The sequence below is a fragment of the Microcaecilia unicolor genome, chromosome 1 (assembly GCF_901765095.1).
Source record: "Microcaecilia unicolor chromosome 1, aMicUni1.1, whole genome shotgun sequence".
Lineage (NCBI taxonomy): Eukaryota > Metazoa > Chordata > Amphibia > Gymnophiona > Siphonopidae > Microcaecilia > Microcaecilia unicolor.
The window spans coordinates 501,617,588-501,631,318 of record NC_044031.1 but is presented as its reverse complement, the minus strand read 5'-3'; the positions used below and the strand labels follow the sequence as shown (position 1 = coordinate 501,631,318).

The 13,731-nt window shown below is 42.0% G+C and overlaps 1 protein-coding gene across 1 annotated transcript in view; it reads right to left on the bottom strand.

Moving 5' to 3' along the window:
- CHD7 (chromodomain helicase DNA binding protein 7) overlaps positions 1–13,731 on the bottom strand; it is a 504,651-nt gene that overhangs the window by 83,225 nt on the left and 407,695 nt on the right. The window contains 2 exon segments of the mRNA XM_030214843.1: positions 12,456–12,661; positions 12,778–12,888. Of these exon segments, the coding sequence (XP_030070703.1) occupies positions 12,456–12,661; positions 12,778–12,888 (317 nt within the window).

Sequence of the window (13,731 nt, the reverse complement as noted above, 5' to 3'; positions counted from 1 at the left end):
GATGCTAGGGGTCCACCTTAGGAGTCAATACTCAAGAAGGATCTAGGCGTCACCATAGACAATACACCAAAATGTTTTGCCCAGTGTGTGGCGGTAGCCAAAAAAGCAAACAGGATGCTAGGAATTATTAGGAAAGGGATGGAAAATAAGATAATTAGGAGTTTACAGAATATTCGTATTTGATTCGGCCCCTATCACTGCCCCAAATATATTATTCATATTTGGCCAAATAGTGATTTAAATTTGAATATGAATAATCTAGGGCTCTGTGCTAAATCCTACTGAAACAGTCACTCGATCTATGATATCACATTGCTTCTTATTTTTTTTGTTATAATAAAGCTCAATCAATGCCCATTATTCATATTCGGCTGAATATTAAGATATGCTATGCAGTACAGTTTTAATTATAATACCTCTATCACTTCATGGTGTGACATCACCTCGAGTACTGTGTAAAATACAGTTCACCTTATCTCAAAAAAGATATAGAAGAATAGGAAAGGCTCACAGAAGGGTAAATGAAATGATAAAGGGGATGGAACTCCTCTCACCTGAGGAAAGATTAGAGAGGTTAGGGCTCACTGAAGTTACATGGTAATACTTTTAAAACGAACAGGAGGATCTTGTTCAACATATTCAGTCTCACAGAGCCTCCCCCCCCCCCCCCCCCCCCCCCCCGGGACTGTTGGGCTTTCTGCAGAGAGCCCCACTGATTGGGAAGAAAGTAATTCTGCTCATGTGGAGAGAGGCATACCCACCATCTAAAGACCTATGGAGGTCAAAAATGATAGAACTCCTACACATAGAACTATGTGGGGTAGAAAACTCCACAGCAAAAGATATAAGCTCCTTCCAGAAGGTGTGGAGGAAGTTTTTGTATACATTACAAGCACGAGCAAAACAGAAAATACTCCAAAGACTACAGTGGAGTATTGAAAAGCTCAGACGCCCTGTGGACCCTAGTAAGACTGCTTGATTGACTGAAATGGAATGTGGAGACTTTCCTTACAAAGGGGGAAAGGGGGTAGGGGGGGTAGGGAGGAGGGAGGAGATAGGGAGAGGGTAGAGGGAGCGGGGGGAGGGAAAGGGATTAGAGAGAGAGGGGAAAGGTTTGCAGTTTGTTAAGAAATAAAATTGTTAATAGAACGCTGGACATAAAAATGATTTAAACATAAAACGAACAGGGGGAAATACTTTTTCACTCAATGAACAGTTAAGCTCTGGAACTCGTTGCCACAGGATGTGGTTACAGGGGTTAACATATTTGTAATAAAAAAAAAAATAGATTTGGACAAGTTCCTGGAGAAAAAGTCCGGAGTCAACTACTAAGACAGACATGGGGGAAACCACTGATTGCCCTGGGATTGGCAGCATGGAATCTTGCTACTGTTTGGAATTCTGTCAGGTACTTGTGACCTGGATTGGCCACTGTTGGAAACAGAATACTGGACTAGATGGACTACTGGTCTGCCCCAGTGTGGCTACTCTTATGTTCTTAAAGCTACATAGTAGAGTACAGCAGAAAAAGATCAACCCAGTCGTTCATGTCCATGCTACAAAGATAGATAACATAATACACAACTAATTTTCAAATGTATATTCCAAAATACCTCTCAGTTCTTAGTAGAGTACAATTCCAAGAAGCTAGAAATTACCAGGAATTACAAATGAAAAAAAAAATAGTCATAATACTACTATGACCATCTCTATTCTACCTTGATCAAATATTATTAGTTTCTATTGCCCAATACATATTGTTGAAAAAACATTTTAATATTCTGTTTAAACATTTTATATAATTTTTGCAGAGAAGCTAAGAAAGGTATCTCCTTTCCAAATTTGCTGCCTGAAAGGCCAATAAGTTTCTCAAAAAACTTACATTTTTTATGCCTCTAGAAGTTGGAAAAGAAAGAAATTAGGCTTCCTATATGACTTAGATGGATTAGTGACTAAGAAGTAATCATACCAATAGCAAGGAGCTGTTCCATTTAAGATTTTAAATAAAAAACATGCCAGTTTAAATAAGGTCCTTGAATCTACTGGAAGGCAATGTAGTTTAATATAAAATTGAGAGACCATCATGCCTTTTTAGTGAAATAATGAGTCTTATTGTCATGTTTTGGAATAGACAAGCTTTTTTGACATATATTTAGGGAATCCTAAACAGATTATATTGCAATAATATATTCCAGCTGCTAGATACAGTGTATGACCTCTTGTAAGATTTCTCTCCTTATCCAAGATTGTTTCTGCTTCTTAACTGTACTCTACCACCTTGGCAGAAAAGGAACAAAGGGTAGGCAATCCTTTTGGTCTAGGCCACACTGGGACAGACTGCCGTTCTTATGGACCAGAAGGGGGACTAACAAAAAGAGGTTATCATGGTATTAATACGCTGATTCAGTTAAAGGTAACCCGCATGACCTGAGAGTGAAGGTGGCATGAAAAAAAGAACGGAAAATAAAGACAGGAAAGCAAGAGTGATGAAATAAGTCTAGGTTATCAAGGCAAGACTAAGGAGTAGTACAATGCAATACCATGGAACAAAACTGTGCAACAATGAATGTGGGCGTATGTTACACAGTTACGCTGAAAGCAAACAAGACATCCATAGAATCCGCCCTATGCATTAGAGAGGATGCTACTACTAATAGCATTTATATAGCGCTACCAGACGCATGCAGCGCTGAACAATTCTCCAAGTAAAAATCACTGATGTGTCTTACCAGTTAAATAATCTTAGTTGTTCCTGTGGAGGGATCTAGGTCAGCTTTATGAACAGCCAGGGTATGACAACTAAGACAATGCTAAAAAGTGCATGGTTATATTTAGGCTGAAAAAAACCAAGAGAATGGCACTGTATTTGACGGTGAAGTATTTCTGTGTATGAAAGAAGAGCAGGATCCAGAAGTGATTTATCTGAAAGTTAAGGTGGCCAAACAGGCAGAATAGGTAATAGCAAAAGCATAAGAAGAGAGTCTCTGGTGACACCTCATTTGGAGTACTGTATGCAATACTGAAGCTCACATCTTCAAAAGGTTATAAACATGACTGAGTTGGTCCATAGGACAGCTAATAAAATTGTCCATGGACTTTATCATTAAGTATATGGAGACAAAGATCTCAATATGTATACTTTGGAAGAAGTGGGGAGGGGGGGGAGGAGAGAGAGACATTTAAATACGTGCATGGTATAAATGCACAGGAGGCAGGCCTCTCGATTCAAAGGAAGCACTGGAAAGGGGAGGTGGTTACAGGATGAGGATGAAAGGGGATAGACTCAGGAATAATCTAAGGAAAAGGAGAAAACAGGTCTTACTTGATACATTTTCTTTCCTTTGGTCCTACCAGACTAGTCCAGAACCTCTCGGTTTATGCCCATTGACCAACAGAAGAAAACAGAGAAGAAAGACTTGCTCAACCTGCCCTATTTGGGCACTGTGAAGCTCCAGACCTGCAATATTTTGAATGGCAAAGCAATGGAGGAGAAGAGCATTATACCATAATTATTTGAATTGAAAAACTAAACACGTAACCATATGTGAAGGAAAGATACATAATAGGAGAGGGACACCATAATTTGCATAAACAGCAGATTTCAACAATATAGCAACTGGGTGAGAATCTGGACTGGTCTGGTAGGACTAAAGGAAAGAAAATTATCAGCTAAGACCTAATTTCATCTTCCTTGTTGTCCTTACCAGACCAGTCTAAAAACTGTTGGATTTATCAAAGCAATCCTCAAGGCAGGCAGAAATTCCTGCTTGAAGGATCTCAGTGCCAAAAGAGGTTTATTCGTGCACCTACATCTAACCTGTAATACTTAGCAAATGTATGAAGAGATGACCAGGCATCTGCTCTACAAATTTAATCTGAAGTCACCGTCAACTGCTACCCCCAAGATGTTGAAACAGCTCTAGCAGAATGAGCTCTTAATCCCAAAGAAGATTGCTTTCTCTTAACAATATAAAGCTGACAAAATCATGTCCCTAATTCACTACGCAACTGTAGCCTTAGAGGCTGCAGCTCACCTTTTTGGACCCCTGAAAAGGTACCAATAATTTAACAGACTTGCAGAATTCATTAAAGAGCTACAGAGAACAAGGGAAAAGGTTCCCCTACAGATTAAAACACACACAAAAGAGTAGGGGTGCACCAAATTGTATGTGGGGGAAAAAAAAAAAAAACTAAGGGGGCTCACCAAGGATATGTTAAAAAAAAAAAAAAAGCCCAAGTTTATTTGTATACTGACACTGCTTGGAGAGTCTGTTGCAAGAGGGTTCCTCATAGAAACTGGTTTAATTTCAGAATGATGATTTGTTTGCTTCTAGCTGTGCTCAAAATCTTTTAGATGTTTGAGACTCCTGACACAGGTAATTGTGCAGAAACATGGCGCTGTGTTGAGTCCTTCACTTAGCAGTGCTTATGTTTATTGTTTAGGCTTGATATACCACAATTAGCTGTCTAGCAGATGAATGTGGTTTACAAAAGGTAAAAATATTAAAACTTAGCAAAGAAAAGAAATGCCAATAAATGGATAGAAAAATTTAAATAGTCATACCAGAAGAACAAGTGGAGAAGTAAGCAGAGCACAAGTCATAGAATTCATTCTAACCCCTTGGTATAAGAGCATAAAAACAGCCATACTGAGGGGGCAGACTGACGGTCCATCTAGCCCAGTATCCTGCTTCCAACAGCGGACAGTCCAGGTCAAAAAACCTGGCAGAATCTCAAATAGTAGCAAGATTCTCTGCTACCAATCCCAGGGACAGCAGTGGCTTTCCCCATTTATATCTTAAGTCCTTTTTGGAACAATTAGCCTATTTTGGACCCCCTACTGGCCCTTGTAGTTTTTTTTTATGTTTTTATTTTTTATAAACACATACCATTTGATTTGCCCCCAATATTCAAACACATGCTAAACCCTTGCATATGTTATAGAAGTGGAACATTTTCTGAATAACCTTTCTGCCTTAATCTTGACCACTCAAAAGCCAAGTTGTAATGTAAAAGGGAGATGGATTCTCTATAATGATTGTCCCCTGAAGAAGGCTGCCCTTCTCCTGACAAAAGGCACAGTTGCCGATCATTCTTAAGACAATTATGTCCACCAACAATTTTCTCCTTGGCCATTCTGGAGCTACTACAATGACACGGGTATAACTGGAAATCAAGAACCTAATCAGCAAGTTCTCTGCCCACACTAGTAGCAAATTCTCTTCCTGGGACACTGCTATACTTCTGGTGCCTCCTTGATTGCTGATGTAAGCTACCATTGTTGCATTATCAGAGAAGAAACTGACTTCTTTGCCCTGTATTATTGAGCAGAACTTGCAAGGCACCAGGCAAATAGCTCTCAGCTCCAGGCAGTTCATGGACCAAGATTTCTCTAATTGTGACCACGTTCCCTGTGTAATCTTGTCCTGACAAGCTCCTCATATGAACAAGTTGGCATCTGTTACTACTTTCCAGTCAGGAGTCTGAAGGCTCATTCCCTAAGTAAATTGCATGACTTGAGCCATTAATTCATACTAATCCTGGCTTGCTCCATACATGGAATTTGGGAGACCACCAACCAGCAACTGAGAAAATAATTATTCAAGTGTCTCATATGCAGTAGAGCCCAAAGGGACTAAATCTATGGCCATAACTATCCATCTAACACTTGCATTAGTCCCACTCTCAAGGAGTCTTAAGATGAATGCAGCTGGAAGTACTGCACTGAAGCATTACAGAACTATGTAAAGCTACTGCTTTCAGTATAGCTTCTACCACTGTCAAGACCAAACCCTTGGACCAAGACAAGATTCTGGTTTCATGCGATAAATGTAAATATATTGAGTGCCTTGTGAAAGAAGTACAAGAACTAACAGAAGAAGTGGTAAGGCTAAGAAACATCTTGGACAACCAGAAATCTGACCCAGAGACACAGGTCAAAACATTGAGGACTTCCAGCAAAGGGAGAGAAGATCTTGGGCACACAGAGCACAGCTGGAAGCAGGTCACCAAGTCCCACAAGATCAATCCTCCAATTCCACCTTCTATTCAGCTAAAGAATCGGTTCACAGCCCTGGAGGCAGAAGAGCTAGAAACATCTAAAAAAACAGGAGGAAACAATGAGCAAAAATGCCATCACAGCCGGACAATTGGTCCAAAGAAAGCGAAAGGTAGTGGTGGTTAGAGATTCACTTCTAAGGGGTACCGAAGCGCCCATCTGCCTGCCGGATATGTTGTCCAGAGAGGTGTGCTATCTGCCGGGTGCCACGCTCCTTTGCTTCTCATCCATGTTGGCACAAATGATACAGCTAAGTATCCTAATGAATGTATCGTACGAGACTTCATGGCTTTGGGTCAGAGGGTGAAGCATCTAGGTGCGCAGGCGGTGTTCTCATCGATTCTCCCTGTCGAAGGTAAAGGTCGAATGAGAGAAGCTCACATCTTGGAGATAAATGCGTGGCTGCGTGGTTGGTGCCAATGAGAGGGATTTGGTTTCGTAGACCATGGGATGATTTTCCAAGAGGCACTGAGCGGTGATGGTGTCCATCTGTCAAGAAAGGGAAGGAGTGTTTTAGCAACAGGCTGGCTAAAGTACTAAGAGGGCTTTAAACTAAAATTGATGGGGATGGTATAAAAGGCCACGAAGCCATAATTAACCCAAGGAAGGTAGGACATCTAATGTCTCTATAGAAGGGAATAAAAAAAGTAAAATCTGGAGAGCCTTGTATACCAATGCTCGTAGTATGGGAAACAAACTTCTAGAACTTGAGGCTACAATGATGGAAGTGGACTTGGATTTAGTGGCGGTCACGGAGACGTGGTTCATGGAGAACCATGACTGGGATGTTGCTATACCTGGCTATAATCTATTCAGGAAGGACAGAGTAGGAAAAAAAAGGTGGAGTTGTGACATTATATGCTAAGTATGATATCCAAGTGACAGAACTGCAGGACATGTGGGGTAGGGAAGAAGCGCTGCGGGTCAAACTGGAAAGAGGGAAAGGAAAATGTATCTATATCAGAGTGATATACAGACCTCCCTCATAGTCGGAGGAACTGGACAGGGACTTAATTGAAGACATCCGCAAGATAGCTAGGAAAGTGGAAGTACTACTGATAGGTGACTTCAATATGCCGGATGTTGATTGGGGTGTCCCGGCTGCGGGGTCGTCTAGCAACAAAGATCTTAGATTCCCTACAGGAAGAATTGTTCCGGCAGTGGGTGATGGAACTGACGCGGGATGGAGCTGTTCTGGACCTGGTGCTTACGAATGGAGAGTACATTTCTGACGTCAAGGTGGCGGATCATTTGGCATCTAGTGATCGTATGGTATTGGTTTAATATTAAAACAGAAGAGAGGGCTCACTCGAGATTGAAGGTCCTGGATTTCAAAGGAACTAACTTTGCTGAGATGGGGGAATTTCTCAAGGAACAGTTAGCGGGATGGGAACAGCTGAAGGATGTAGAACAGCAATGGACGAGACTGCAAGGAACTATATTAAAGGCAACTAACCTTTATGTTAGAAAAGCACATAAAAGAAAGAGGAAAAGAAGGCCTTTCTGGTACTCAAATGCAGTAGCTGAAAAGATAAGGGAAAAGAGGCTACCTTTGCATTTATAAGACGACCCAGAAAGACAAAGACAAGACAGAATACCTAAATAAGCGAAGAGAAGCTGGAAAAGCTATCAGGAAAGCGAAGCGGCAAATGGAGGAAAAGATAGCTAATATGGTAAAATTGGGGGACAAGACCTTTTTCAGATATGTAAGTGACAAGAGGAAGTGCCATAATAGCACTGTGAGGCTCAAAGCTGAGGGAGAGAAATATGTGGAAGATGATAAGGATAAAGCTGAACTGCTTAACGATTACTTTAGCTCTGTGTTCACGAATGAAAAACTGGGGGTAGGGCTGCAGAAAGCAAAGGCTAAAGGGGATGGAGGTATGGAAGACCAAGACCCGTTTACGGAGGACTGTGTTTGTGAGGGGCTTGCCAAACTAAAAGTAGACAGAGCGATGGGGCCTGATGGGATACACCCAAGGGTGCTTAAGGAACTCGGAGAAGTTCTGTCTGCTCCGCTTACGGACCTCTTCAATGCTTCCTTAGAAACTGGAGTGGTCCTGGTGGACTGGAGAAGGGTGGATGTGGTTCCTTTGCACAAGAGTGGAAGTAAGGAGGAGGTAGGGAATTACAGACCTGTCAGTCTGACCTCGGTGGTGAGTAAGCTAATGGAAATGCTTCTAAAGAAGAGGATTGTGACATTACTTGAACTACATGGAATGCGGGACCTGAGGCAGCATGGCTTCACTAGTGGCAGGTCATGTCAGACGAATCTGTCTGTCTTCTTTGACTGGGTGACCAAACAGTTGGATATGGGAGGGGCGCTTGATGTGGTATACTTGGATTTCAGCAAAGCCTTTGACACGGTTCCGCACAGGCAATTGATATATAAATTGAGTGCCCTCGGTGTGGGACCTAGAGTAACTGATTGGGTAAAAAATAGGTTGAATGGTAGGAGACAGAGGGTGGTGGTAAATGGAGCTTGCTCTGAAGAAAAGGATGTCGTCAGTAGAGTACCACAGGGATCGGTCCTAGGGCTGGCTCTTTTTAATGTCTTTTTGAGCGATATTACGGAAGGGCTGTCTGGTAAGGTTTGTCTCTTTGCAGATGATACTAAACTCTGCAACAGGGTGGACATCCTGGAAGGTGTGAATGACATGAGGAAGGACCTAGCGAAGCTAGAGGAATGGACCAATATTTGGCAACTAAGGTTTAATCCCAAAAAATGCAGGGTCATGCACTTGGGTCGCAAAAATCCGAGGGAACAGTACAGTATAGGGGGTGTTGTGCTTCAGTGTATGAAGGAAGAGGGGGACTTGGGGGTGATTGTGTCGGACGACCTTAAAACTTTCAAACAGGTAGAAAAAGTGATGGCCAAAGCCAGAAGGATGCTTGGGTGCATAAAGAGAGGCATGACCAGCAAGAAAAAGGAGGTGACAGTGCTGTTGTATAAGTCTCTGGTGAGGCCTCATTAGGAGTACTGCGTGCAGTTCTGGAGACCGCACCTACTGAAAGATATAAACAGGATGGAATCAGTCCAGAGGGCGGCTACGAAATTAGTAAGTAGTCTTGAATGCAAAATTATAGGGACAGGCTTATGAACCTCAACATGTATAAGCTAGAAGAGAGGAGGGGAGAGGAGACATGATAGAGATGTTTAAATATCTCAAGGGTATTTACAGTGGTGGAAATAAGTATTTGATCCCTTGCTGATTTTGTAAGTTTGCCCACTGACAAAGACATGAGCAGCCCATAATTGAAGGGTAGGTTATTGGTAACAGTGAGAGATAGCACATCACAAATTAAATCCGGAAAAATCACATTGTGGAAAGTATATGAATTTATTTGCATTCTGCAGAGGGAAATAAGTATTTAATCCCTCTGGCAAACAAGACCTAATACTTGGTGGCAAACCCTTGTTGGCAAGCACAGCGGTCAGACGTCTTCTGTAGTTGATGATGAGGTTTGCACACATGTCAGGAGGAATTTTGGTACACTCCTCTTTGCAGATCATCTCTAAATCATTAAGAGTTCTGGGCTGTCGCTTGGCAACTCGCAGCTTCAGCTCCCTCCATAAGTTTTCAATGGGATTAAGGTCTGGTGACTGGCTAGGCCACTCCATGACCCTAATGTGCTTCTTCCTGAGCCACTCCTTTGTTGCCTTGGCTGTATGTTTTGGGTCATTGTCGTGCTGGAAGACCCAGCCACGACCCATTTTTAAGGCCCTGGCGGAGGGAAGGAGGTTGTCACTCAGAATTGTACGGTACATGGCCCCATCCATTCTCCCATTGATGCGGTGAAGTAGTCCTGTGCCCTTAGCAGAGAAACACCCCCAAAACATACATTTCCACCTCCATATGCTTGACAGTGGGGACGGTGTTCTTTGGGTCATAGGCAGCATTTCTCTTCCTCCAAACACGGCGAGTTGAGTTCATGCCAAAGAGCTCAATTTTTGTCTCATCTGACCACAGCACCTTCTCCCAATCACTCTCGGCATCATCCAGTTGTTCACTGGCAAACTTCAGACGGGCCGTCACATGTGCCTTCCGGAGCAGGGGACCTTGCGGGCACTGCAGGATTGCAATCAGTTATGTCGTAATGTGTTACCAATGGGTTTTCGTGGTGACAGTGGTCCCAGCTGCCTTGAGATCATTGACAAGTTCCCCCCCTTGTAGTTGTAGGCTGATTTCTAACCTTCCTCATGATCAAGGATACCCCACGAGGTGAGATTTTGGCGTGGAGCCCCAGATCTTTGTCGATTGACAGGTCATTTTGTACTTCTTCCATTTTCTTACTATGGCACCAACAGTTGTCTCCTTCTCGCCCAGCGTCTTACTGATGGTTTTGTAGCCCATTCCAGCCTGTGCAGGTGTATGATCTTGTCCCTGACATCCTTAGACAGCTCCTTGCTCTTGGCCATTTTGTAGAGGTTAGAGTCTGACTGATTCACTGAGTCTGTGGACAGGTGTCTTTCATACAGGTGACCATTGCCGACAGCTGTCTGTCATGCAGGTAACGAGTTGATTTGGAGCATCTACCTGGTCTGTAGGGGCCAGATCTCTTACTGGTTGGTGGGGGATCAAATACTTATTTCCCTCTGCAGAATGCAAATAAATTCATATACTTCCACAATGTGATTTTCAGGATTTAATTTGTGATGTGCTATCTCTCACTGTTACCAATAACCTACCCTTCAATTATGGTCTGCTCATGTCTTTGTCAGTGGGCAAACTTACAAAATCAGCAAGGGATCAAATACTTATTTCCACCACTGTATGTACAGGAAGAGAACCTTTTTTCAAATGGAGAGCTCTGGAATGAGGGGGCATATGACAAAGATAAGAGAAAATAGGCTTAGGAGTAACCTAAGGAAGTATTATTTCACAGAAAGGGTGGTGGAGGCGTGGAATGGCCTCCTGGTGGAGGTGGTGGAGTCGAGGACTGTTCCAGAATTTAAAAAGGCATGGGATAAGCTTAGGAACAGGAAGAATTAGGGGTTACAGAGGATGGGAAGACTGGATGGGTCATATGGCCTTTATCTGCCGTCATGTTTCTATGTTTGGAACAAATATCTAAGTCCCAGTAAACTCCCTCAATGATAGATATTAAATAAACAAGACTAAAAAACAAGCTGTTTCAAACATTACCTTCTCTGTGGTAAAAATAAAATAGGAAGGTGGAGAACAGACTCCTCTGGGCTATTCCCCAAGCTCCACAGAAAATGTGTTTGTTTGTTAGCAGCTATTCCAACACTTTTTTTTTAAACAGGATGCACCTGGTCCACTGGACAATAGCTCTCCAACTAGCCCAGGACTATACCAAGCACTAGGTTCAGATGCTGCACACCCAACCGCCACCATCTGCTAGAGGCAGAGAAATACTGGAAGGCCTGCAGCTGCATGGTGCTCAAATAGGGTAGGTTGTACAAATCTTTGTTCTCTGTCTCCATCTCCTTGTCAACGGGCACAAACTCACAGGTTCTGGACTGGTCTGGTAAGGACAAGGAGTACTGATTTATGTAAAGGGAAGTGGATGTGTAGAATAGCGTCCCAGAAAGCATAAGTACAGAGGAAAAGACTGTAAAGCTTAGCAGATGGGTAGACTAGAAAGGCATAGGGTCTTTACTGCAGTCATGTTCTAGTTTTTATATCTAAACAATAGGGGCCAACTTTAAAGTACTCCATAGGCCAGATCTAGCTCATGGGCTATCACTTTCTAGCATAAAGATTTCCCATTTAGTTCACAACCAGCTCCCTTCCATGCCTACAGGTAATAATTTAATAATTTAACTAGTTACTTATGTTAGTGTGGCCACTGACCAAACATTCAGCCTTGTCTATCACCTGATTATGTGTGCATCTGAATTTCCAGTAGGACTCCTGGTTTTCAAATGTGCTTGCAGCTGGACAGATCCAGCTGCTAGCTGAATTCTATCACTGCTGCTTTGTACAATGTTTGCTTAAAACCCCTTTTCTTCCAGATTCTCCAGACAACCTGCCACACAGATCCAGCTACATGAGCTGGTATGTTTCAACTAGGACTTCTAGCTATGAAGATCATATTGGATACCTACTAAATCCAATACCCAGCTCTCCACCCCCCTCCATACATATATTACCACCAAGTTTACTAATTAATGGAACAGCTGCCAAATCTAGTGAATTGGAAGCTAATGTATTGCAATGTCAACCCAGGAGTGATAAAAAATCTACTGTGGTCAAAAAATCTGCATGAGTTCAGAAGAAAATCTAGTATCTTAGTTAATATATTAGAACAACATGCAAGGGGTACATTCTCCAAGAAAACCCATTATCTGATGTCAGTTCTTAAAAAAAACAGAACCTACCAAAAAGGGGGTCAACATATTCCAAATTACAAATGGAATTATTCTACTGACCCATAAACCAATAGGTTTTTTTCAACCCTGAAGCACTCGCTCCTTGCATAGCCCTGTGATTTGTCCAGAGGGCGACGTAGCTTTATACTTGGTTTTTCCTCAGAGTCACTTTCCAGATCAGAAAACTCCATCAATTCATCCTCTTTCACAGCACTGTAGAGTCTGGTCTGCTTTCTTACTCGCGGTGTGTCAATAACCAGATTATTCTGCATAGGATAATGAAATAGTTTATGAACACTGCTGGGGGTAAAAAAAAAAAAAAAAAAGCAACCCCCCTCCCCCCACCCAGTAAACAGAAAGGAGCTTTCAATGCTGTCCTCACCCTGCCATTTAAGGCATCAATGTCCAGCTCTGCCTTCTTAGCCCATTTTTGCCAGAAATTTGGGTCATCCAGGGAAATGTCAGTTCTGTTTCCAGATGAAACAAAGCTGGCCTGGAAAATGGAAAAACAAAGAAACCTATGAGTCAAATTTTCCCCCTTTTTATTATAGAATACACACGGCAACTATGCATGTAACATTTCTCTTTTGGTTACTAATGCAAGTATTATCCAGAACATAATGCAAGGCCACAGGAAATATTTACCAACTTAGAATCACAATAGAGGTCCATTGCAATTATAAAGAAGACAGTCTACCCATGACATCTACAACAAGGAGCTAGAGAAATAAAATGCCAGCAATCACAACTTCCTCCTGCCTGTTATAACTTCCTCTGGCTGTTACAACTGCTGAGCTGCTCTGGCTCAGTGTTTACTGCAGCTTCATTCCCAATATCTGAGGGATAACTGCAGAAGCTTGCTGAAGGTTTCTTTAGAAGCAATTGGGACCAATTAAGAGCACTGTTTGGGTGTGCGATATCTGCAGGAATTTTTACGCTTTGCTTTTTTGTAGGAGAGTACACTATGTACATGTTTGTGAAATGGTTTTATTTTTGATAGTGGAAGGTCATTTAATTTATTGCTCATTGATCCAAAATCCTCAGCAAGTTCCAAACATACATACATAATCAAGCTACATAAAATTCAAGACAACATACATACTGTTCAACAATCAGCAAAAACTTAGAATCAAATTAAAATACATTCTAACCTGAACATAGGGAAAAATTAGATAAAAAAAAGGCTTTCTTTTCTAAAATCAAGAAAAGCAGACGTAGAGGAGCGTTTTTGATATGTCTAAGTCAAACTTTGGACATTTTGCTCAAAACGTCCAAAATCTGAGTGTGGAATACAGCCATTTTTCAAAACAGCGAATAGCCATTTTCGAAAAAAAAC